The 26,717-nt window shown below is 40.9% G+C and overlaps 1 protein-coding gene across 4 annotated transcripts in view; it reads left to right on the forward strand.

The window, feature by feature from the left end:
• The window catches only part of LOC124875140 (myosin-16), a 98,294-nt gene that overhangs the window by 59,453 nt on the left and 12,124 nt on the right, over window positions 1–26,717 (forward strand). For all 4 annotated transcript variants that reach the window (XM_047377032.1, XM_047377029.1, XM_047377031.1 and 1 more), the window contains 2 exons: window positions 7,687–7,743; window positions 19,642–19,728. In XM_047377032.1, the coding sequence (XP_047232988.1) occupies window positions 7,687–7,743; window positions 19,642–19,728 (144 nt within the window). The remainder of the gene's footprint in view (window positions 1–7,686; window positions 7,744–19,641; window positions 19,729–26,717) is intronic.

Below are 26,717 nucleotides of genomic sequence, written 5' to 3' on the forward strand. Positions count from 1 at the left end.
CTTCTAATCTGAGGAAGCATCTGGTTAAACACAAGATTTTTCCCGCCAGCCTCAGATATACGGCTACAATCAGAATCAGAATCAGCTTTATTGCCAAGTTTGTACAGGCAAACAAGGAATTTGACTCTCGTACACTTTGCTCTCAATAATAAAGAATATCTATTAATATACAAAATGACTTTGCGATGGAATATAAAGTGAGATGCGTCCAAGTATGCCTGGTGTTGTTCTGGAACTCTGACTGTCAAGTGTTCATCAGAGAAACAGCCTGAGGGAAGAAACTGCCTCTGTGGCAGCTGGTTTTAGTAGACAGCGCTCTGTAGCGCCAACCTGAAGCTAAAAGCCTAAATAGTTTGTGTGCAGGGTGTGTGGGGTCTGTAGACATTTTATCTGAATGTTTCTTGACCTTAGACCTGAAGTCCTGGATAGAGGGAAGGTCAGCTCTGATGATTCTCTCTCCACTATCATCTCCACAGTCTTGAGTGGATTAAGTTCCAGGTGGTTCTGACCACACCAGTGTACCAGCCGATCCACCTCCTGTCTGTATGCAAGCTACTCACTGTCCTGGATCAGTCCAATAACAATGGCGTCATCTGCAAGCTTCAAGGAGAAGAGGAGTGGCGAGAGAACACACCCCTGGAGGGTGCCGGTGCTGATGATTCTTGTATGGGAGAAGATGCTCCCCAGCCTCACCTGCTGCTGCCGGTCCTTCAGGAAGCTGGTGATTCGCTGACAGCTGGAGGCTGAGACTTTGTGCTGGATTAGCTTCTGGTGGGGATGTCTGGGTTGATAGTGTTGAAGGCCGAGCTGAAGTCCACAAACAGGATCCTGGCGTACATCCCTGGGTGGTCGAGGTTGCAAGACGAAGTTGACTGCCTCATCTGCCGATCTGTTTGCTTGGTAGGCAAACTGCAAGGGGTCCAGTTGCTCAAAGGATTTCATGACCAGAGACGTCAGGGTGACAGGCCTGTAGTCATTTAATCCTGTGATGGGGGGTTTTTTTGGGTACTGGGATGATGGTGGAGCGTTTGAAGCAGGAGGGAACCTCACACAGCTCCAGTGACTTGCTGGGGTAGGGGTGGTTGGGGTATGGCAATAATTTGTTTCTGAATGTGGAGGAGTTGGGTTGCTGCTTTTCATACCTGCAGGAGAAGCCATTCAACTAATTTGCCAGGCGAGAATTCTGCTCAGGGTTGGGGGGATGGCTCCTGTCGGCATTGAGAAGCTTTTTTTGAGCTTCTCACTGTAGCTTCTCTTGGCTGCTTTGATGTACTTGGTCAGTTTGTTCCTGGCCTGCTTATACAGGAACTGATCCCCACAGCTGTGAGACTCTTCTTTATCCCAGCGCAGCTGCCTCAGATGAGAACTGAACCAAGGTTTATTATTACTGTATGTGCAGAAGGTCTTGTTCTGCACACACGTCCTCACACAAACTGATGTATGATGCCACCAGCTCAGCAAGTTGGTTTAAATCAGTGGCTGAAGTTTCAAAAACAGCTCAATCTGTGCAGTCAAAGCAGGCCTGTAACATCTGCTTTGACTCATCAGTCCACTTCCTAACAGTCCGAACCACAGGTCTGGAAGCTTTTAATTTCTGCCTATAGGTTAGGATGAGGTGGACCAGACAGTGGTCAGAAAGTCCTAAAGCAGCCCTGGTGACAACATGATATGCATACTTTAAAGTTGCGTAGCAGTGGTCCAGAGTGTTTTTATCCTTGGTGGGACACTTAATGTGCTGTTTGTATTTGGGAAGTTCACTGGAGAGGTTTGTACTGTTAAAATCCTCAAGAAAAATGATGAGAGAATCTGGATGTTTTTCTCCATGTCTGTTATCAGCTCAGCGAGTTGTTTTCCAGCCTCTGAAGGGGAGCCTCGAGGTGAGCCTTGTAAGCGCCAACCAGTACAAATGAGGAGAACTCCCTCAGGGAATAAAATGGTTTACAATTTAGAAGAAATGACTCAAGGTCAGGACTACATGCCTTCTTCAACACTTTGATGTCTCTGCACCAACCTTCGTTTATGTGAAAGCGGATTCCGCCTCCTCACATTTTCCTCGATAAGTCTGCGTTGCGGTCCATTCTGAATAACTGAAAGCCCGGTATCAGAATTGACCGGTCCTGGGTTTTCTCACTTGACCGAAACCTGTAAAGCAGAGGGCAGCAGATCCACAAAGGTCCAGGTTTTTCCAGGTGAGGAGAAGCAGTTCGTCCATCTTGTTGACCATGAATTGCACATTTGCCAGGTGCAGGCAAGGGTGCGCGTGGTCCTCGCTGTCAGAGCTTCACGAGCACACTCTCTCTCTTCCCTCTCTGCCGTTTCCGGTGGCATAGCCCATAGAGGGCCACCGCTATGCTGGCCAGGATCTCCGTGAAGCTTTTGTCAATGAATGATAGTGAAATAAATGCCAAGAGAAGACTGTCTGATGTTTAGAAGTTCCTCTCTGCTTAAGGAGACCACCGAATGGTGGCAGAAAGCACCACAAAAACACACTCCTGCTCCTGCAACTCCTGCATCTGGCACCGCTAGCACCCCCGCATACGATAGCGACTCATCATCTGCAGTCTGCAACATGGGAGAAGAAATGTTTGAAACAACTGCGATGTTATAATACAAACAGTTGGATGTTCTTTTGATATATTCATTAAAGGTTATGTATGAAAAAATAAATATGTTGAATTGAAAAATATTTGAGATTTTATTATTAAACAAATTTTTTACTGCATAAACACACACAAAAGTACCAGAAATTGGTACCGTTGAGTACCGATACCGATTCTTAGGTACCGGACATCGGTATCGTATCGATTCAATGTGAAAGGTACCCATCCCTAAGGATGAGATGATGTTTCCATTTTGTGGGCACTATAGAGTGAATAATGGCTGCCACTGTCTTACCTTTGTATTACGTCACCCTCGTTTTACAATCAGTTCATAGTGGTTACAGGTTTATTACTACATCTGGATTAGAAGCCTGATATTAATGTGTCAATTTTAACCCTCAATTCTATGTTAGGACCTTTAAGTTAATGGCAGACATAAAAAAAACATTTTGATCACGAAAGAAAAGGGGATATGAAAGGGCAAAAGTAGTCCAGTTTGGTACGTAACATTAAAGTCCCACTTGAACTTGTGCTCTTGATTATTGTTAAATAAAAGTCAATATTTAAATGTTTCCCTTAATTAGGTTCTATTTTTTGCCAAAAAAACATCTCAATGGGCTTTATTCCATGCTTCCAGAGTTCATATATCCTCAACAGGCTTCATCTCAAGATTTTATCTGGCTTAACCAGACCACCTTCAGTAGGTGCCTTTGACCAGGTGCACACCACCTGTCATCATGCTCCAAGTCAAATCAATCATACACCACTTTTACTGCAGGGTTCTAAATGTCTGAAGACAACTTAAAGAACAAACATGTAGGGTTTTGTGTTATAGTCTACAACAGCATTGAATCTGAAATGTTTTCTCTGCAGAGAGGGCTTTTAATTGCTCAGTTGAGAATGGATCTAACAGGAAATAACAACCCACGCTGCTGTACATCCCCCCTGACCCGAGTAAAGACACATCAACTCTAAGGCCACATCTGATTCCAGTTTATGGACAATGGTTATCATTTCAAGGTGCGGCAAAAAAAAAAAAAAAACAGTTCATGCAAATTTGGAGATTAAACACTGCAACCAAATTGCACCATATTGGCTTTATGATGTTATCTCTCCAACAATTTCTTCAATGCTCGTCCTAAGTAGAGAGGGAGGTGAACAATCATTTAGAGTCATTTCTATGTAAATCCCTGCAGCAAATGTTAGTAAACTACATGACTTCTACAATTGTTTATGGGCCACTCGATTTATTTTGAGGCAGTGGAAGGTGGGAATTTAATGAGAACCAGATATATAAGAGGGGAACTGTCAGGAAAATGGAAGGAGGCTGTGCATGCATAAGGAGGTGTGGACAGTAACATGCCGGAGGGGATCAGCAGAAAGGTGTGTGTCAGTGTGTGTGTGCATGTGTGTTATAGACAGTGTCTCATTCAGTCAGTCAGTTGGGCTGCTGCTGCCTCACCATGGCTGTTCTCTCTGCAGACGTCCTTCGCTGGCATGTAAGTTATATATCTTTGTTTGAGTTTATGTTAACATTTACTTTAAAGAGAACCAAGGATGAGTTGTTATACATGAGTAATTATTGAGAATAAAGGATTTTTGCAGGACCAAAGACGGTACAAGTACACCGAATGGTTATTTTTTCCGTCTGAGGTGTCTGGTACTTTGGAGGTTTGGGTGGCATGTAGCCGACAAGCGGCTTTCACCACCATCAGTGAGGTGTGGGTGTTTTTTGTAGCCCTGGGCTACACGCCATGTCAGACACAACTTCCTGACACTGAGACGGCGATAAAAAACTGAAGAGACCACTGAACATGACACAACACGGTAGGCTGCGGTCATCCAGGTGAGGGAGCAATACATTTCTATCAACATTAGAAAACACAGCTTTGGCAAGAGATAAGAGCAGTAGAAATGTGCTGTGAGTAATTTATATATGCAAAAGCATTTTAATTGTTTTTGAGAGGAAAAAAAAACACTTTAGATTCACTCAGTTCGGATGCATATTTCTGCACTTGTTGAAGAGAGACTGGAACAAGGCATTGTTGAGCTGAAATTAGCGGTTGGATTGTAAAATAAATAAATAAATTTGTTTTTTAACATTACAGGGTAGTATCAGAGTTAAACAGTTTGAACATGGTACAGTTCACATATACTTTGTAACATTTAGATTTAAACAAGTCGTGGGCATCTAGGTTTTTAATCATAACAAAAAGAAAGCATACTATGTGGTATAGGTTTGCAGTTTCCTCTGGATATGAGAGGCTAATCAACAGCCAATTTGACCAAAGCAGGTGTTTTGGCAGTTTGCTGCTCTGGTGCATGCAGGTGTTGGCATTGTGTTGACACAATAGCAAGAAAGAACGAAAGCAACAATGACCTTAGAGAAGCAACTGCTGCTGTTAATCAATCTGAGAAGGTTTGTGAGGCCAGTTCCAAAACATTTCAACATAAACATTATTCACAAGTGTAAGACTTTTAAGACCACTGACAATCTACCCAGGAGTGGATGTGCTAGTAAATTCATCCCAAGGTCAGGCTGTGCATTGCTACAAATTGCGGAAGAATCGAGAGCTCCATCTTGAAATCTATAGGCCTTAGTCGTCAAGTTACATTTAAGGTTTATGACAAGATCATATAAAATACATAGCAAATTTAGCTTTTTTTTACAGGAGTGTCTGAATAAAGCATCTTCACTCAAAAGGAAATGATAGCATGACCTGGGTTTTTCAAAGTTGCATCTAAATGAATCACAAGACTTCTGGAACATTGTCCTCTTGTATTATGAGATCAAAGTAGAGATGTTTGGGTACAAACACCTCATGCTAGCTGTAAAACATTGTGGTGGAGAGCTTTAGATATGGGGTAATTTTGTCATTGAGTCAACCATAAACATTTACCATGGAATACTAGTCCATTGCAGGGCCACATGGCCGGCTAAAGCACAAAACTCAGTCACAGCAGTAACATTCTTAAAAGCATGACTAAAAAAAGAAAGAGTCAAATGTTGCAATAGCATTATCGACATCCACACCACAACCTGAGTGAAATCCTGAGCTGTGCAGAGACAAAGGTGTTAAAACCTAAGTGAACTGAAGCAGGATTGGACCAAAATTCCTCCACAAAGATGTGATAGGCTGATGTATAAAATACTAGAATGGGGTGTCCAAAGTGTGGCCCACAGGCCACTTGTGGGCCTCAAAATGATTTTGTGCTGCTTGCAATTGCAGTTCAAGAAGGGCGTATATTTGTGCCATTTGTCTGCAATATTTTCAATCTTGCGAGCCTTTCAACCTAGAAGCAGAAAAATTTAAATCTTAAAACAAAAAATGGGAAAAAGAAAATATTTATTTATTTGTGAGCAGAAGGAATGTCTTTTTCCAATTTTTATTATGAGAACATTTTTGTTTCAGCTTAAAGATTTTGGTTTACTAACAAAATGTTTGGACACCTCAAGACAGTATTTTAACTTTTCTTGTAATTAGCAGCTTCCCCCATGCTCTCCATTTATTAGAGCCTAGACTGCCAATGAGAATGATGCAAATGGAACAACGCAAATATAAAAGAGAAAACACAGCTGTCGCATTCAAAATAAAAGTCATTTAAAAAACAAAAACAGCATGTTTGTGGTTTGTGAGCAAAATTAACAATATATAAAATTTCTATTGACCTCAGAGACATCTAAAGGGAGAGATATGGCTAGCTAACTACTGTTTCAGTCGCTTTCTGCTATGATGAAAGCTGTCGGATGATGTCTAACAGCAACATACAGGAAGCCAATGCAGCCTCTCTAACTGTGAACAGCATTGTTGCGTTTTGTTAGGGATCCTGATATTCCTTAACCCTCTGCATCATTATGGCCATCTTTTGTCCATTTGGTCAAATCTTTCCTTTTGATTAAGGGATCTTTTTTTTTTTCTATTTTTTGACAAATGTTTAAATTTATGTTTTAATTTTTATAACAGACAAAAATGTCCATCTCCCAAAAGAAGCTCTTAACACTTCTCAAAATATTTTTACTGCTTTTTTTAATGCATACATCTTTTAGAAAATGCCACCCTTGCTCTAAACTACCAACCATTCAAAAATTCTGAGTATTTAAAGCCTTTAAATACCTGCTTAATTCCTTGATATTATTTATGAACGTCAACCCCCAAAATTATTTATTTTGAGTAGACCAAATGCTCGGTGGCTGAGGATTTATTTTCTGACATCAGTCTTGGATATGACAGATGCACTATTTTTGTGTTAAATCTGATTTACTGGCCTCTTCAGTCTTTAATGTGTTTACCTCCAAATAATGCTACAAAAATAATACAGATTAATATTTTTTCTACTTTTCAGGAAAAATATTTTGATCGACTTTATTCCTGTTAAAACCTATCCTATAAAAAATAATGATCAGGCTTTAAATGCCAGCTTGAGTACATGATGCTAATATTATTTATGAAAAAAAGGGAGGGGAGGTAGTAAATTTAAAAGGTACTACCTTGTTTAGTTATTAGAGGTCAAAAATGCCCCCTTAAATCCTATTAAAACCAAAATCCAGTGATTAAATTGGAACATTTTGATTTCTTCAATTAATTCTTTTAGGTGTTTATGACTGCTTGTTATGTTTTTGTTTACTATTGTCATATCTGCTCTATAAATAAACTTGACCTACTTTTTCTCTACCTACCTACCTAGCCAGGGTTGTGAAATGTAAAATCAAATCCTGAGCTAAATTCTTCAAATGTTAGACAAATCGCCTCGATGCTCTTTGGTCTCACTGACCAAATGCAGCTCAGCCAGTCCATGGTCACACTGAAGATAATCACTGGTGTCTGCAGGACATTCTTTGTCTAACTTTCTACCTGAGGAAAAGAGCCAGAAGGCGTCCCAAATCTCCAGAGAAAAAGTAAAGTGCAAGAGACAGGCCCAACCACACAGAAGTGCTGGGCTGAAATAGCAAACAGTATTTCTGCTGTTGTAATGATACAGTATAAGTAAAAGCATGTTATAATATTCTGTCATATTTTACAGTTCAGTGAAAGCAGGGTTTTTCTTCATGTGCTGTCTATGCAAGTTCTTCTTTGTGTCTCTTTAGGCCCGCATCGAGGAGCTGGAGGAGGAGCTAGAAGCAGAACGTGCCATTAGAGCTAAGGTACAGTAGAAGATAAAAAGGCTGTGTCTGTGGTGTGTCTCTCTTCTCTATAAGTGCTACAAAGCGCAGATGGGCATTAAATCTGTCATGCTGGAGAGGCGATAAATCAAACAGCTCTGGGATCAGTGTAACTCTGCTCTAACAGTCAGGCTAATGAGGCTGACAATAGCTTGTTGATTAGAGAGAAGCTGTAAGAAAGATTAAAAGGAAAAAGGCTTGCATACAGGTTCATGTGCTGCTACTCAGCTTTGGTCATCTCAAACTATCTGCACCTGTGATAACAATGGGACGGACCGTGTGTTTCTGATAAACATACAGGACAACCCCCGAAGCAGAGGGAGCTCCGGCAGGCTTTTTCCTCTGTCCGTTTTTGCCTCATCACACAGAAGTAAGTGTACTCTGTTCCCTGGAATCCCCAAACCTTGGCCCTACAGGCAAAATAAACACCAAGACTTTCTACACCACAATCCAGCGCGTCCTCTTTGTAAAGTGAAGTTTTCTAAAAACAGCATTTCTGCTTCATATATACCTAATCTATTGAGGAGCTTTAAGTGCCTGTTTAGTTCAAGCAAAATCCTCTTAAAGCCTGCATGTTTAAGCCCTCATACAGAAGGTAAAGGCATATATTTCACCTTGAGTGTTGAATGGAGTGACAGCAGGCCAGAGGGCGTTTTACACACTTCTCCCCACTCTGGGTGGTATACTCTTAATGGTGCTTACTGGGAGCCCTCCAGCCTCCGAAAGCCACAGAGCAAAGGGAGAGGCACGCAGGGGCTTGCAGTTCTTTATCTGTTCTGCAGCCTCCGTCTTCAGAGCAGCTCGATTACAACATACTTCGGCTGCAGACAGACTCGCCATTGTTAGGCTCTGCTCTTCAGGTCACACTTGGCCTGATAGCATCAGGAGATGCAATGCGACAGACGGCACTATTTTCCAGTGGATCCTATCCCAGCTGGAATGCCAGCCAGCCACACACACACATACACACACTTGTGTTATGTCATTTTATTGAAAAACATCTTGGTTGCTCCAGATTGTTTTTTTAAGAGGATGCGAGCAAGTAATAACTTACATAATTTAACTTACACATCCAAGCATGTGTAGCTCATCTGAAAAACATGACATGTGTATAACTCCAGGACATTTTATGTAAATCTGTCAGTTTTAGTGTCGCTGTAAAAACATTAATGAGTTTTTGAAATTTGAAACTCTGAGATATTGAGTCGTGTTTGTGTTTCGAGAGACTCAGCCACAGAGGAGCTGTGTGAGTGTAGTAGTTTTGTTTGGAATTTTTGATTCCTGCTGTGCAACTGGCATTTCACTTGTATGAGAGACGAAATGTACATCCTTCAATCAAACGAGGTGTGAAAAGTTTGCCAGGTGGGCGGGACTTCCGGTGGTGGGACTTCCGGTGGTGGGACTTCCAGTGGCATAACCGGATATCGTCATTAGCCGGATGTTGTCATCACAAGGAAGCGAATCTTTCTAATTGTATGTTTTTAGATGTTTTTACATAAAACAAAACAAAAAAAACATGTAGTTTCTCCACTTTAAAGGTCACTCAGGTTAATGCAGGGATGTCACACAAAATTCTGATAAAAAGAGAGAACCTGACAGAATTGTAAATTCATTTTGTTTTAACGCGGGGGTTATTTAGATGGATGTTTTTGCATCTAAAAAAAAAACAAGAAAGACAAAAAAGTAGATACAGAATCTTTCTTCCTCTGCTCAAATGTTTGAGTAATCTAATCTGCACCAGCAACTTGTAGAGATGATCTAAAAACAGAGAAACTAATGAACTGAAAAAAATAGTTCAAAAGTAAGCCCAACATGGAATTATCTAAAATTTTATGAGTAGTCAGTACGCTGTTTCCAAATTAGAAACGGATTCTACAGCTAAAAGACTTTGTTTGGAATCATGAGAGACTCCATTTGGTAAAATGGATGATAATTTTAGTTACCTTAAGCTTTTCCTTTTTTCATCTTAGAGCAATAGTTATTGAGGATTTAGAGAAAACAGTTTTCTCCTCATCCCACGTGGGAGCCAGAGGTTGTAACCTGCATGTGTGGTCTATGTAAAACGTCACAAGAAACTGAGAAAAAAAATAAATAAAGGTTATAAAGTCCTCAGACATGTCACTGTTTATTGAATTAAGGCAGACATCCACAGCTGTTTCTTGCGTATTATCTCAGACAAAGTCTTCACACTGACTGTAGTCAAAGTAATTAAGAGGACTGTGCTCCTTCCTGGCCTAAAGTCTCGAGCATTGCCTCTGACTATTCGCATCCACTGTTTATTGAATTAACGCGTCTGCGCTGTTGCTGAGGTGTCTCGGGGGGTGTGACCAAGGGGTGTAACCATGCACGCTGATCGGTTGTCATCATTAGGGGACGAATCTAGAATCAACGAATTAAAAAACCAGAGTGGCGTTCAGTGTTTGTTTTAAATACTAGCAGAAAACATTGCAATTTACCTGCAGCATTCGCTGGAAAAGAACACATGTTGAACAATGGTTAGAGTTAAGAGAGTTTTTCATCAAACCGGGGAGAAAAGCAAGGCGTGCTGAGATGATGAGCAACCATCTACATCATCTATTTCCTCATCTGAGATACCTATCGGAATTTCTATCGCAACATACTCTGCAGATGATGATCCAACTTCACCAACAACAATCGATGAAAAACAGGCCTCAGGTCAGCTAAGATGTACGTCTCTTCTGTGTGAAACTCCAGTAACCGTCTACAGGCATACGCACCGTGAATTGGATGCCCCGAATAAATCAACATATTACCTATGCAAGATAGAAAGGCCTCTGTTCGACACTCTGCAGGAAGAATGGTCTTTGGAACCATATGGCCTGAGTGGTAGCCGGGGGTATATTTTCATGTACGAAATAGGAGAGCTCTGCCTGTATCAATTGGATCAAGACGAGGTATTTAATGGATCATTGGCTCTGTGTACTCTAACCCACAACGACTGGGGTGTGTTACGGCTGGCAATCCCACACCTTAACGATAACTCTGAATCAGTCTCAGTGTACGAGATGGAGGATGCAGATGAAAGCTCTCCTCGACCAGCAAAAAGGATGAGAATGTGTCCTTCCGATGTTGAAATAGCTGCGAGAGAACCCCTCTTTAATGCAGTGTGGGGGTCAAAAACCACAGCAAATGACCGCTGGTCTTTTCAGGCAAGCAAACGCAAGAACCACCAGACAACCCCCTCAGATCTGTTTGTGTTGGAGGCATTCAATCAGAACTGCTGTGTATTCAAGACTGTCCTGGCTCTACCATATGATGCTTGGGTTGAGAAGATGAATGAAATTGGACAGCGTCTTTCCAACCTTTTTCGAAACTCACGCTGCTGGATTGTTGTTATGTCAGTGAAAAGAATGCTGACGTTCCCTGTTGTGGATCTAAAGCCCACCCTCTTTTGAAGACCCACCCTCTTTTGAGGACCCACCCCCTTCTTGAGGACCCTCCCCCCTTCCTGCGCTATATATCAGGGTCTAACTGCGAGCTCACAGACTCTTCTTCTTCACAACGGTGGGCGGCAGACCGTGAGAATGTATGGAGTGTACGGGAAAACACCATACTGGGACCTCTACAACCAGCAAGAAGAAACCGTCTTCTCTCCTGATCATGATGAAAGCTTCAACACCAGGCCATATCATCCACCTTCTCCAGACCTCTACTCACCAGCCACCTCATCGTCGCAGCTCTCTGAGTCCCTATTCAGTCCAGGCACACCCACAGGATACAACCTTAGATCGTATCATCCGCCTTCTCCCGACCTCTATTCACCGCTATGCGTGGCTGAGTCTGTACACACAGATATCCAACCTGAAGACAAGAGGGTGGTCGTGGAGGACGAGGCAACCATCAGCTACTCACCCTACCCACAAACTCCAGACCCGATACCTGCCCCTCAGCCTTCACCGGAGGAGGAGGAGAGTAATCAGGGTGATGAAATTGACGGCTGGATCTCAAGCGCTCTCATCAATACGGTGAAAACAGCGATACTTCATTTATTCAACATAACCTGTTTGAACTATGTCAAAGAAACCTGTTACAGGTGCATAACGAACCACCCGAGCCAACGACAGCATCAGTGCCTGGAGATATTGGAGGAGGAGTATTACCAAATCAACTTTCAACGCATCGTGCAACGACTCGTAAACCCCAAGCTCCTTCCTGCTATTCAGAAACTTCTGACACTTCAATGCATACAAGCAGATGACTTCAGAGTGAAAACGATTGCAGAGACGGTTTTATATGAACTGAAATCGGTACAAGGCTTCCATAGTGCAATCACTGATATGTACGATAAGATGAGCGGTAATGACTGTCTCAAGCAGCTTAACTGTCTCAGAGTGCTACGATCTGATCTCAGATGTTTGATGACTTGTTTTGTCTTTTCTGTATTCTCTCTCGGCTTTCTACTGGTATATATATACACCAGTTTTGTTTTTTGTTTTTTTTTAAAGATTGTAATGTTTGAATTGATCGTTATTATCTGAATGTGTTTTTTTCTGTTTCTCTATTAAAGACGGGTAAAAATAAAAAAGAAGTATAAATATACCCTCAGGTGTTTTTTTTTTTTTCATTATTTAACAAGTAGTCATCAGAGTGAGCATAAGACTGGGATGTCTGAAAGAAGGATAATGAAAAATGTATATTACAACCCATCAAATCCGTGAAGTTTAGGGGGTATAGAAAGGTTGAGGAGGGTTTTGCAAAATGAAACGGGGAAGAAGGTAGCAGTTGAAAAAGTTAAAGATTTTTTATCAGGAGAAGATGCCTATACTCTACATAAACCTGCAAGAATAAAGTTCCCGAGAAACAGAGTTTTTGTCACCAGACCACTGAGACAGTTCCAAGCCAATCTCTGTGACATGCAAGCTCTGGCCAAGGAAAATTACGGTTACAATTATTTATTAACAGCCATTGACATCTTTTCAAAGAGGGCGTATGTACGTGTTTTGAAGAGGAAAACTGCTGCAGAGGTGCTAAAAGCTTTTGAATCAGTTTTTAAAGAAAGTCAGGTCCCAAAAAAACTTCAGACTGATGCAGGTAAATAATTTTTTAACAAGAAATTTAAGTTTCTAATGGAGAAACATGGTATTGAACATTTTGCCACAGCAAGTGAAGCAAATGCCTCTGTAGTTGAGAGGTTTAACCGTACGTTAAAAACAAGGATGTGGAGATATTTTACTGCTAAAAACACCCGGCGGTACATTGATGTCCTGCAAAATTTAGCTAGAAGCTACAACCACAGCTACCACACCAGCATTAAGATGAGCCCTATGGAAGTAACCTCAGAAAATGCCTTTCAAGTGTTTCAGAATCTGCACGATGTTACCTCTAACAGATATTGCAGGGCCTCGGTGACAATGTTTAAACAGTGGGATCTTGTCAGAATATCCAAGGTACGTGGAGTGTCTGACAAAAAATACAAACAGAGTTTTACGGATGAAGTGTTTACAGTGTATGAGCGAATACCCCGATCCCCTCCTGTATACAAACTCAAAGATTTGGATGGAGAACCTATCGAGGGTTCTTTTTACGCTGAGGAACTTCAAAAAGTAAAAATATTTAAGGACAAGATGTATCAAGTGGAGAAAATATTAAATCGACGCACCGTCAAGGGTGTCAAACAGGTTTTTGTACGCTGGAAAAATTGGCCTGAGAAATTCAACAGTTGGATCAGGTTTGATGAACTACAAAACGTATAAAATAGGTGTGTGCTAAAACCTTACGATTCATAGAGGATGACAGTTTTTACATTACCCTTCCCTCTAACGCTAGCAAGGAAGTGTTTAAAAATAATACCAGTTCAATTTTCCATGTAAATTTAGCTCAACATATTGATTTAGAAGGCCAATGGATGGTTGCATTAGCAGAAACTTCTTATGCCCATACATGGTATAATTTACCGAATAATGTAGCCTACTTTGAATGGAGGAAGGTTGGTGATGTGGAGATCCATACGCAAAGGATCAGAAGTGGCTACTATAACAGCGTTATTCAATTCGAGACAGAGATGGAAATGTTTTTCAAAAAAATGAAATTGGGTATCCGCATTAAATTCAGCAAAGTTCAAAAGAGATTTGCATTTCAAGCAAGAGGTCCGTATGAAATACGCTTCTTCAACACTCTGGCTTATATGATGGGCGTGAAACCAGGGGAATGGATTCATGTAGTTGAACCAACACTGGCTCCTTTTCCAGCGGATATAAAGGCTGGTTTCTATCACCTATACTGTTACAGCGACGTGGTCAGCCCGCGAATAGTAGGCAACGCTTTTGCACCTTTACTGCGGACCATCAAAGTACAAGGCAAATTCAGTGATATGGTTACTCTGACGTTTAACCCTGCCCACTACCTTCCAGTTTCCAGAAGACATATTGAAAATATCCATATAGAAATTAAATCGGACCAAAATGTTCCTGTAAATTTCGTCTATGGAAAGACCGTCGTAAGACTACACTTCAAACCGGTGATATCACAACGTAGCCTGAGATAAATCTTATTTGTATAAACAGATATGTATATAACCTCTAAGATTGATTGGTTATCATTCATATTACGCTGGTCATTCAACACTGCATCAAGCAGGCAAGAGAGAACATGGCACAGCTAAGTCTGAGACGTGATCCAAATCGCTTTGTAAATTACTATGTAAGTCAATCAGGCGGTAATCTGCCAGGGTTTTATGGGGCCCCGGTCATGTACGGACGCGGAATTGGATCATTATTTTCAAAATTATTCCGCTTCATATCCCCTCTGGTTAAAAAAGGATTTGCTATTGCAAAACCCCATCTTAAAACGGCTGCATCAAATATCGCTTCGGATGTCATCGGTAGAGCCGCGAGTAAAATGAGTGGTTCTACACGAAGGTTCAGGAATTATGGTTTTATCCAAAAGACCCAGAACAAGACCCCCTGGTGATCGTTTAAGGATGGTTAAAAAACAACGACAAACGTGAAAAAGTAGATCAGTTGGAGCTGACAAACGAAGAGGAAGGAAGTCATCCGCATGTTTTGATATATTTAAATAATGGCTCTTTTACATAACAAATCATCAGACTGCACGCTGGCAGAGTTGGACTTATTTTCTGCCCCGATGACGCAGCTATCGATTGAAGATAAAATTTACACCGAGATCCAGCCTTTATCAGCAATCACCGATGGAGGCCCGATCGAGTTTTTCATTCTGGGAGACGGAGAAAAGTATCTAGATCTCATCGATACGCTGTTGCATCTCAGAGTGAAAATTACTAACGAGGATGGAACAAACCTGCCGAATGATGCACCTGTAGGGCTCATCAACTACCCGTTAAACACCATCTTCAGTCAGTGTGATGTCACGCTCGGAGATCAATTGATTTCACAATCCAGCGCTACACATCCATATAGAGCCATGATTGAGACATTGTTAAACTTTTCTGAGAATTCTTTAAAAAGCCAGTTTAGCTCTGGTCTTAGGAGGAAGGAAATTGGTCACAAAAACCTTCATGCTGGCTGAGGCTATTGTGACGCATTTAAGCGGATTCACACTTGTCTCCTTAAAGAACTCATCCCTGAATTTAACACAACCTTGATAAAAAATGTCCACATCATTTTTACAATAACGAAGAGCTTCCTTCTCAAAGTCAAAGACCCCTTTGCTCACTTCTCTGTACCAGCTGTTAAACACCTGTTGTTCTTGAAGGCTCATGCGTTCTACGGCGTAGGAGGATGGAGGAGGAAAAGACCCCACATACTGGAGACTTTGTTCAGAGGAGAATAGGTGGGGAAAAAACCTTTGGTCTGATCACTAAAACCTAATGCTTTCGGCATCGCACTAAGCTTCATACACACGAATGATAGGCTATCAATGAATTTTAACGTGTAATCAGGGTCGGTTAAACAGAGAACTTTACTTCCTAGCATGATGAGATGAGGTTTAATGACTAACTGCAGCATAACTGTGAGAATCAGGTAGCTGTCATACCCACGTGCGTTGTGCGCTATTAAGGTATAGCCTCTGTACATCGGTCTCCTGAAATGGAGAAGACATTTTTGGGTGCAATTCAATCCATAAGCATGCCATTCCTCACCTTTCAGTGTTTTAACACAGACCAGATAGGGGATGTGCACACCTTTCTCATTGCTGAAGCATTTAAAATCATAAAAAATCTGTTTATCATCTAACTGATTACAGGCTTGGGCGGTTTGAATGTAACACAGATGACCATCGCACGTCACATCTAAATCAGGAGGTATATTCTCACCGCAAATACAGCATTTTACATTACACACGTGTGGTTTATGCTGCTTGCTGATTGAAATAACATATATCCTTTTGCACACCTTGCACAGTTTTACCAACTCACAGTCACTCATAGGCCTGTCAGCACTAGGTCTTTTGCGGGGTTCACTGTGTCTACTGAAACAAACCAAACATCATATAAATATTTATGATGTTTATATAGACTGCAGCGAGATCAGGGACATTCTCTGGGCAGGGAGGTGGGATGGTTAAAGGTCTCCTTATTTCAATGTTATTAAAACGTTCACATTCAACAGTCGCAGGAGGATCTCCCTCAATCTGATCAGGGTTGACTGCAACCTCCAGATTGAAATTACCGCCATGCTGCCCAGTATGATCAGCAGCGTGTGACGTTGAAAGAATTTGTAATTCAGCTGATTCATTTTGCTGAATGCTGGATGGAGATGGTGTTCTATTTAAATGTTCAACAGCCTGTTTTAATGAGCGTAAAAAGTCACCGTGCAGATTTTGATTTATTAAATTTTCACTGTTGTTAGCAGGACAGGCATTTAACCCGATGTTATCTGCTACTTCTGCATTAACGGGAATTTCACTGAGTTGAGCAACAACATTTCTTATCTCATTCAGCGCATGTGTGATCTGGCTATCCATATTAACATGAGTATCAGAAGAAGAAGAATAAAACCCAGTGATCAGTTTAAATTACCTTGATATCAGCACAGGGTTAGCACTGTTTTAGTATATATATATATATATATATATTTTTGTTTTTTTTTTGTTTTTTTGTTTTTTTTTTACTTACTCTCCTCTTCCGGAACTATTAATTTTTCCGGCGCACGGTCAGGGGACTGTGGCGCATGAATGGCTTCGCCCTCTCCTTCATGCATATGTTTAGCTGGGTTCGGATTGTCTTTTTTAAAGACAAGTTTCCGTCTCAACTTAGATTTTTTTGGAGGCAGACGGTTACAAACATTGACCTCTCCAACGTTCAGGAATACGCCTCTCGTTAAATCTTTAAGTAGAATTTATTTGAGTTGTTTAAATCTGAAACAACTCAAACTGAACATATAGGAGAATATTAAATGTCTACAATTTTTCAATAAACTCTGGACACGTTTGACTAGGTGGAATAATATCCTCAGCCAAAATAATTTTGCACATAAAAACAGACATTTAGCTGAGAAAACAGTAACATACTCAAGATTGGTCTTTTGGGAAAGTGTAGATTATTTATAGTTGCTATTAAAGCCTTTTATCCTGTAGGTATGAAACTTTTTTTAAGTTTAATTATGATATATTAAATTTAAAAAACGGGGACCCATATTTGACTAGATTGCTTATTTTCTCTACAAACTCACAGCTGTAGACTATCTGTTTACCACATATAAATGAACTAGTACTGATGATAATCTCAGGTAACCTCATTCCAAAACGTTCATTGACCCCTTTAAAACGAATCTGTATTCATACAAAATCAAGATGTTAAGAGAGTCATCAACAACAGGTAAGGTATTAACTACTCATAGCTTCTCAGCAGAACCCCACTTCAAAAATGTGATCTCTCTTTACCTCTGCTCGACCTGTTTTAACTAGTAAGGCAGAAAGGAACAGAACATTGGAAATATTTAAAGGTTTGGTTTCTGGGGGACAAGAGAATGGATGAGTACTACTAAGCCTTTGTACAAACACACCTTGGTTTGTATGCAAGGTGATAAACTACTCCTTCACACCCATGTGCAAAAGGGCATGAATCTCCTATCTCCAGCAGCAAGGCTCTCGGGGGGGTTTCTTTGAGCTTATGAATGGAGGAAGCAGTGTTGGATGGTGTTGATGCTGTGGGGCTGTTGACTCAGTCAGCTGTTCAGGGGAGAGTGATGAGTGAACCGAGTGTTCAGCAATAGGCCTCCACAAAGAAGGGGCAGGGCTTTACTGAGCAGGTGGGCTGGGGTGTTTTGGGCAGATTTAGCTGGAGGAGGTGGGGGGTGGGGGGTGTTATAGTGAAGGCCCCCAGTGAGTCATCTGTTTTCCCTTGTTCTGCAAGAGGTGTGTAGACAGCTGTGACTCATTTCTGCAGTCCAGGGGGTGTGAGACTCCAGCTTTTCGTGAACTAGTCTCAGCATCTACGCCTGTCTTTAAACCAGCTGTAAAATAGGGCTGTAAAAACAAGTGCTGGCTGTTTTGCTCATAAATGCAATGTTTTAACACTTTTAACATGAGTTGTGTGATGCTTTGGCAAGTAAAAAAGGCCACTAAATTAAAGATGTACAAAATGTTTGGCTCATGGGAAATATTGGTTGGTCCAAAAGCATGGTTGAGCTGACATTTATTTGGCATTTTTGTGGTTGAAACTAAAAAGGTATAAACTAATTATATCATTGAATCTGTTTTTTACAAACTTTTCTGAGGTTAATATGTCTCCAACATATAAAATAATATAACAATAATAACAAAGCTCTTATAGTCTTTTTATTCTTATCTATGTAGATTAATCTATGTAAAAATGAGACACTGGATGCTAAATAATGTAGTCACATTCAGTTCCGATGAGGCTTGTTTGTTAGACTAAAAGAATCTTTTGAAAATACCAACCTTTAAGCAGGTATTAAACATTATAATTAAGCCCACATTTCCATTTTCGTGTCTTTTTATTATTGTTCTGAATAAATGAAAATCATCACATTTAACAGAAGGCTTGAAAAGTTCAGTCTATCTGTTATGAAGCCATATAATGTGTTTCACTTAGTGAATTTAATAAATAAAATAAATACATTTTCAATTATACTCTAATTTATTGAATACTGTAAACCAGGTTTGCTTCACTATGGGTTAGGGATGTAGGCGCCATAGTTTGGTGAATTGACTCTTACCGTCTGTCTTGGACAGAGCAGAACATAATAATGTTGTGGAATTTGATATTTAATTTAATTTAATTTAATTTAATAATCTTTTATTTCAGACAAAATTGGTCCATATCATTAAAAACAGAATATAAATATCTGACCAGTTTGGAGATTCTAATATCTGATATTTTATAGGTGTTTATAGGTTTTCAAACTGAAGTTTTTTTCAAGAATCTCTATCCAGATGCTATCAGTAAGTGTGAGATATTATGGGATGCAAAGGTGAGGGTTTTAGACTCCTATTTTGAAGTAAGGAAGGAAGTAATGGTTATTTAAATTCATCTGCCCTAATAAGTCTAATACATCAGTGTTATCTCATGCATGGGCTTGTTTGCTGAGGAAGTCTATGATCACATGAATAGGCTGTACCATGGGTTCTTGCTGAAGAATGTCAGTAATGAAAAGAGTATCAGTTAACTTCAACAGGAAACAGGAGCTCAAGGAGCATATTTGCGCTGTCTGACAGGAGCTAACCCCCTGCATCGCTCAAATTGGATGCCATTCTACTGACCTCTAACCTCAGGAAAGAGTACTTCCTTCTGAGGGCTGTCAATCATGTTGGTCCCCTGTAGATTAAAGATCCTATCCTGTAGTGTGGGACTGATTCGGGGTCCAAAATTGATAAAGAGTTAGTTTGTGGTTGATCTGAGTCACAGTAGAACCTCTACTCATTAAACTGTGCATGTAAAATCCTGAAGATGCTTTTTAAATGGAGTGTGTTTGGCAGGTGGAGAAGCAGAGAGCAGATCTCACCAGAGAACTCGATGAACTCACTGACCGGCTTGAGGAGGCAGGAGGGGTCACAGCTTCACAGGTACACCACAGGCATTCATCCTAAACTGAGTTGAACCATCTTGAAAAATATTCTTGTAACTCACAAGATAGCTACATCTACTGCTTTGATTAATACCCTTTCAACCTGTTCACATTTTCTCACATTGCTACTACAAACTTTAAGGTATTGGGATTTGATGAGAAAAATCAACACAAGGCAACACATACAGTGGCTTGTAAAAGTTTTAATACCCCTTGAAGTTTCCACATATTGTCACATTACAATCACAAACATAAATATATTTAATGGAATTTTATGTGAAAGACCAACACAAAGTGGTATAGAATTATGAAGCGGAACGAAAATTACGCATGATTTCTTAATGCCTAAATGGGCATTGTGCAAAAGTATTCAGCCCCCCTGAGTCAATACTTTGTGGAACCACCTTTTGCTGTAATTCCAGCTGCAAGTATTTTAGGGTATGTTTCTACCAGCTTTATACATCCAGCGACTGAAATTTTTGCCCATTCTTCTTTGCAATACAGCTCAAGCTCAGTCAGATTAGATGGAGAGCATTTGTGAACAGCAGTTTTCAGATCTTGCCACAGATTCTCGATTGGGTTTAGGTCTGGGCTTTGACTGGGCCATTCTATTCTAATGGCCATTCTAATGTTTTGTTTTAAACTATTCCATTGTGGCCCTGGCTTTATCTTGAGGGTTGTTACCCTGCTAGAAGGTGAACCTCCGCCCCAGTGTCAAGTCTTTTACAGACTCCAACTGTCAGGTTTGATTTTGGAAGTGGACCCCAGAATGCAGACGAGTAGGAATCAGTGTAGTGTGACGAGTAAAAATCTTTAATTTAACAAAAAACTCACTCTCAGGTGATACCAGAAGCGAGATAATGTTTCCGTGACAAGTAAACAGAACAGCAGTGTATATATGGAGCATGGAGCAGGTGAAACAAGGAGACTGATTACATGGTGCAGGAGGAATGAATTAAGCTGATTACTGGCTGACGGAGGCAGGGAGTGAAAATAAAACACGGCTGGAATAAAACAGAAATTCAAGGATCTAATCAAACCTAAGAAACATAACTGTAAGAGCAAAGAGAAGAGAGAGGAGGAAATTCAAACTACCTCTTCACATTGCCCATCATCGATTATGATGGGCAATGTGAGATCGTTGGGAAACAATATGGATGAACTCCAAGCCCTACAAAGGACCCAGCCAGAGTACCGGGCATGCAGTATTATGTGTTTTACTGAGACATGGCTGCAGGATCATATCCCTGACTCCAGCGTCTCTCTGCCAGGCTTTTTAACCATACGAGCAGACAGAGATTTAAAGAGGAGCGGCAAATGTAAAGGAGGTGGACTGGCAGTACTTATGAACAACAGATGGTGTCATCCAGGACATGTTACTGTGAAATCTCATCTCTGCATCTTACTGTGAAGTGTCGTCTCTGCAGTCCAGATATTGAACTGTTAGCAGTAAGATTTGGTCCAGATCATTTACCCAGAGTTCACCAGCATTATTTGGCAACAGTATACGTTCCACCTTTAGCTGTTGTTAACACTGCATGTGATGCCATGCTCAGTTGTTGCTAAGCTACAGAGACAACACCCCAATGCGTTTTTAGTAATATCTGGTGATTTTAACCATGTTTCACTCTCTGCTACACATCCAACATTTCAACAGTTTGTCAGCTGCTGTACCAGAGAATGCAAAACATTAGATTTGTTTTATGCAAATGGACTCATACATCTCTAAAGCAACACCTCCTCTAGGCAAACCAGATCACAATCTTGCTTTTGTCTGCTTGAAATATAAGCCCCTTGAGGCAACCTGTAATAAAAATAAATGTGAGGAAATGGTCACAGGAAGCTGAAGAAGCCCTGCGAGGTGGCTTTGAGGCTACAGACAGGGATGCACTGTGCCAGCCACAAGGAGAGAACATCAATGCCCTGACTGAATGTATAACCGACTATATAAACTTCTGTGTGGATACCACCATCCCCACCAGAACAGTGAGATGCTTCCCCAATAACAAACCCTGGATTACCAGTGACCTGAAGGACCTGCTTAAAAAGAAAAAAGAGCCTTCAGAGAGGGAGACAGAGAATTATTGAGGAGTATAGAGAAGCAACTCAAAGCTAAGATAAGAGACAGCAAGGTGGTGTACAAGAATAAAATGGAGAGCTCCAGCAAAACAGTATCAGAGATGTGTGGTCAGGGATGAAGACGATCAAAGGACAACTGGAAATGGATGTCTGGACAGAGCCAATGAACTGAACATATTCTTCCATAGGTTCAGTTCAGAAACAAGCTCAGCATCCTCATCTCCTCCTCGCAGCCAAACAGACATCTGACCCTCCTTTAACCCGCAGATATCCTGTCACAACTCAAATGTTTTATCTTCCACCTCAGCCATGGACCCTTATGCTTCTACATGTTTGCCTTCAACCAAATCAAAAGATACTGATGCTTTGCCGCCACCTTCCACCTGTGTGTCTCAAGAAGTCAGGCGAAGAGACAACAGCTAAGACTGAACCGGAACAAGGCTGCAGGTCCAGAAAGTATCAGCCCTAGAGTCCTTAAGGCCTGTGAAGAGCAGGTCTGTGGGAATCTGCAGCACCTCTTCAACCTTAGCCTGGCCCAGATGAAGGTTTCAGTGTTGTGGAAGACCTCCTGTCTTGTTCCAAAGAAGACTCCTGTCACCTGCAGAACTACTCAGATGATTCTGCAGTTGTGCAGTGGATCAGAAATGGACAACAAGCTGAGTACAAGGAGCTGGTGAACCACTTTGTGGCATGGTGTGGAAACAAGCATCTCATCTTGAACATGAATAAAACAGAGAAGATGATTGTAGATTTTAAGAGGAACAGAAATAGGTCAAACACTATTTCCATCATGGGCGAAGAAGTGAAGGTGGTGGAGGAGTATAAATACCTCGGTGTTCACCTGGACAACAGACTGGAGTGGAGATGCAACTGTGAAGCCATTTACAAGAAGGAACAGAGCAGACTGTACTTCCTGAGGAAGCTTAGGTCTTTCGGTGTTTGCAGCAAGATGCTGCAGATCTTCTATAAGTCTGTTGTGGAGAGTGTGATCACTTCTACCATCATCTGCTGGGGAAGCAGCACCAGAGCATGGGACTTAAAACAGCTCAACAAGCTGATGAAGAAGGCTGGCTGTGTTCTGGGGACTCCTCTGGAACCTCTGGAGATCATTGTGCAAAGAAGGATTCTTCATAAAATGAATAACATTATGGAGAACCCTGAGCATCCTCTTCATGAGACTGTCCTACAACAACAAAGTGTCTGCAGTCAAAGGCTTCTTCAGATCTGCTTTAAGACAGACTGCCACAGGAGATCTTTCCTGCCCACATCCATCAACATTTACCATGGTTCTTTAAAGAAACCTTCATAATGAGCTACAACAATATTTAATTTCCCTTTGGGATTAATAAAGTATTTTTCAATTGAATTGAATTGAATTGAATTGTATTGAATTAGATTACACACAGATGGACTCTATTTAGTCATTAGCAATCATCAGGCAACTTCTGAAGGCAATTGGTTGCACTCAGAGTAAAGGGGGCTGAATACATTTGCACACTCCACCTTTCAGTTTTTTTTTTGTAAAAAATGTTTTAGATCATGTATAATTTTCCACATCCACTTCACAATTGTATACCACTTTGTGTTGGTCTTTCACATAATACTCCAACAAAATAGATGAATTTTCGTGGTTGTAACGTGACAATATGTGTTTAAGTTCAAGCGGTATAAATACTTTTAGAAGCCACTGTACCTGTGGAGTTAAAGGAAAATAATACAAGGTTTTCAAAATCTCTCACAAAGAAGAATTTAGGAAACTGTGGCTTGCCCTGTTCAACCTGATAAACCAAAGTAAAACCCTTTGCAACCAGCTGCCATAAGTAATGTACTAATTAGTAAACTTAGTAAATTTGTAATAAAATCTCTGTATGAATACTGCTGTTCATCGAAGACCTCAGAGGATTGTTAGAGAACATAAGTCATCAAACAGCATCATAAAGACCAATGAACACCGCAGCAGCAGTTTTGGAGAAGTTTAAAGCAAAGGTAGATTAGAAAACAATATCCCAAACTTTGAATCATGTCAGAGCTCTGTTCAACCAATCATCTGGGAATGAAAAAGTGTATGACCCAACTCCCAAACTACCAAGACATGATCATCCACCTAAACGGATAAGCAGGCAAAGAGAATTTGGTTTGAGTAGTCAATATGACTAAAAAGTGGCTTTATAAGTTCAGTCCATAAACCATTTGAAAAAAAACATAACTAGTGGGAGTTTGCTGCAAGCATTGTAGACACATAAACATGTGGAAGAAGGTGCGCTGTTTAAATGAGACCAAAATGAAACCTTTTTAGCCTAGATGCAGAACTCAATGTTTGTGGAGAACTAAAACTGCACACCCTTCTCAAAATATCACCTCCACTGTGAAACTTGGAGCTGACAGGATCATGCTGTGGGGATCCTTTAAGTCTGCAGATAAAGGAAAGCTTGCAGAGTTGATGGAAAAATGGGTGGAGCTAAATACAGAGCAATCTTTGAAAGACAACCTGTTAGAGGCTGTATAAGATGTGAGACTGCTACAGACCCAAAGGGTATGATATCAAAAATATATAACCTTTTAATGTCCAATTTGACTCATGGGTCTAGTCATTTTCACTCAACTTGGTCTGACGATCTTAATATGGAGATTGATGATGAAATGTGGCAAACTATTCTAAAACACATTCACTCTTCATCAATCTGTGCCCCGTACAGAATTATTCAGTGTAAAGTAGTCCATAGAGTACACTGGTCCAAAAGAAAACTGGCTCGAATCTTTCCGGACATGGATTCAAGCCTTGAGTGGGCCCAGCCACTCTCAATCAAATGTTTTGGACCTTTCCCTTCCTATCCCAATTTTGGAAATCTGTTTTTGACCCACTTTCTGTAATCACCTCGACCACAATACATCTTTCTCCACACACTGTTTTATTTGGGGTCCTCCCAAAAAACAAATTACTGTCACCCCATCGTGCTGACTTTGTGGCCTTCCTCACACTACTGGCTAGACGTATTATACTGAGGCACTGGAAGAATCCACTCCCACCCATACATTCTCACTGGATAAACGATGCCCTTTCTTTCATGAAATTTGAAAAAATAGGTATTCACTTAAAGGCTCTGAAATCACATTTTCAAGAATCTGGTCACCGCTCTTGGATCATGCTATGTCCTTGACACACGATGTTTAATTAATTTATGTTTTATTTATTTTCTGTAACCTCTGTTTGTTCATCCCTGTTTATTCTTTAGTTATCTACAGGGGTTGGACAATGAAACTGAAACACCTGGTTTTAGACCACAACAATTTATTAATATGGTGTAGGGCCTCCTTTTGCGGCCAATACAGCGTCAATTCGTCTTGGGAATGACATATACAAGTCCTGCACAGTGGTCAGAGGGATTTTAAGCCATTCTTCTTGCAGGATAGTGGCCAGGTCACTACGTGATACTGGTGGAGGAAAACGTTTCCTGACTCGCTCCTCCAAAACACCCCAAAGTGGCTCAATAATATTTAGATCTGGTGACTGTGCAGGCCATGGGAGATGTTCAACTTCACTTTCATGTTCATCAAACCAATCTTTCACCAGTCTTGCTGTGTGTATTGGTGCATTGTCATCCTGATACACGGCACTGCCTTCAGGATACAATGTTTGAACCATTGGATGCACATGGTCCTCAAGAATGGTTCGGTAGTCCTTGGCAGTGACATGCCCATCTAGCACAAGTATTGGGCCAAAGGAATGCCATGATATGGCAGCCCAAAGCATCACTGATCCACCCCCATGCTTCACTCTGGGCATGCAACAGTCTGGGTGGTACGCTTCTTTGGGGCTTCTCCACACCGTAACTCTCCCAGATGTGGGGAAAACAGTATAGGTGGACTCATCAGAGAACAATACATGTTTCACATTGTCCACAGCCCAAGATTTGCGCTCCTTGCACCATTGAAACCGACGTTTGGCATTGGCATGAGTGACCAAAGGTTTGGTTATAGCAGCCCGGCCGTGTATATTGACCCTGTGGAGCTCCCGACGGACAGTTCTGGTGGAAACAGGAGAGTTGAGGTGCACATTTAATTCTGCCGTAATTTGGGCAGCCGTGGTTTTATGTTTTTTGGATACAATCCGGGTTAGCACCCGAACATCCCTTTCAGACAGCTTCCTCTTGCATCCACAGTTAATCCTGTTGGATGTGGTTCGTCCTTCTTGGTGGTATGCTGACGTTACCCTGGATACCGTGGCTCTTGATACATCACAAAGACTTGCTGTCTTGGTCACAGATGCACCAGCAAGACGTGCACCGACAATTTGTCCTCTTTTGAACTCTGGTATGTCACCCATAATGTTGTGTGCATTTCAATATTTTGAGCAAAACTGTGCTCTTACCCTGCTAATTGAACCTTCACACTCTGCTCTTACTGGTGCAATGTGCAATCAATGAAGACTGGCTACCAGGCTGGTCCAATTTAGCCATGAAACCTCCCACACTAAAAGGACAGGTGTTTCAGTTTCATTGTCCAACCCCCGTACTTTCTATTCACTTACTTATGGACATATTTGCTAGGTTTTTTGTGTTCTTTGTTTTATCTGTGGTTTTTGTTTTGTCTTTTATTGGTACATGTTTATTATTCAACATACTGTTTCATGTTATAACATGAATGTCTATATATTGTGCTCATTGTTGTGTTAAAATCAGACATAAATCATAATTAGAGACTGCTACAGAGGTTCATCTTGTAGCAGGACACCAACCAAAGTTTAGATTTTTTTGCAAAGAAGAATGGGAATTCAATGTGTAGATGTAGAGAAATATCCCAAAGGAGCTGTAATGGCAGGAAAACGTTACTTCACATAGTATTGTCTCATGGCCTCTGAATACAAATGCATTTCACTAACTTTTCCGACATTTATCTGTGAAGAAGACC

This window comes from Girardinichthys multiradiatus, chromosome 10 (genome assembly GCF_021462225.1).
Source record: "Girardinichthys multiradiatus isolate DD_20200921_A chromosome 10, DD_fGirMul_XY1, whole genome shotgun sequence".
Classification (NCBI taxonomy): domain Eukaryota; kingdom Metazoa; phylum Chordata; class Actinopteri; order Cyprinodontiformes; family Goodeidae; genus Girardinichthys; species Girardinichthys multiradiatus.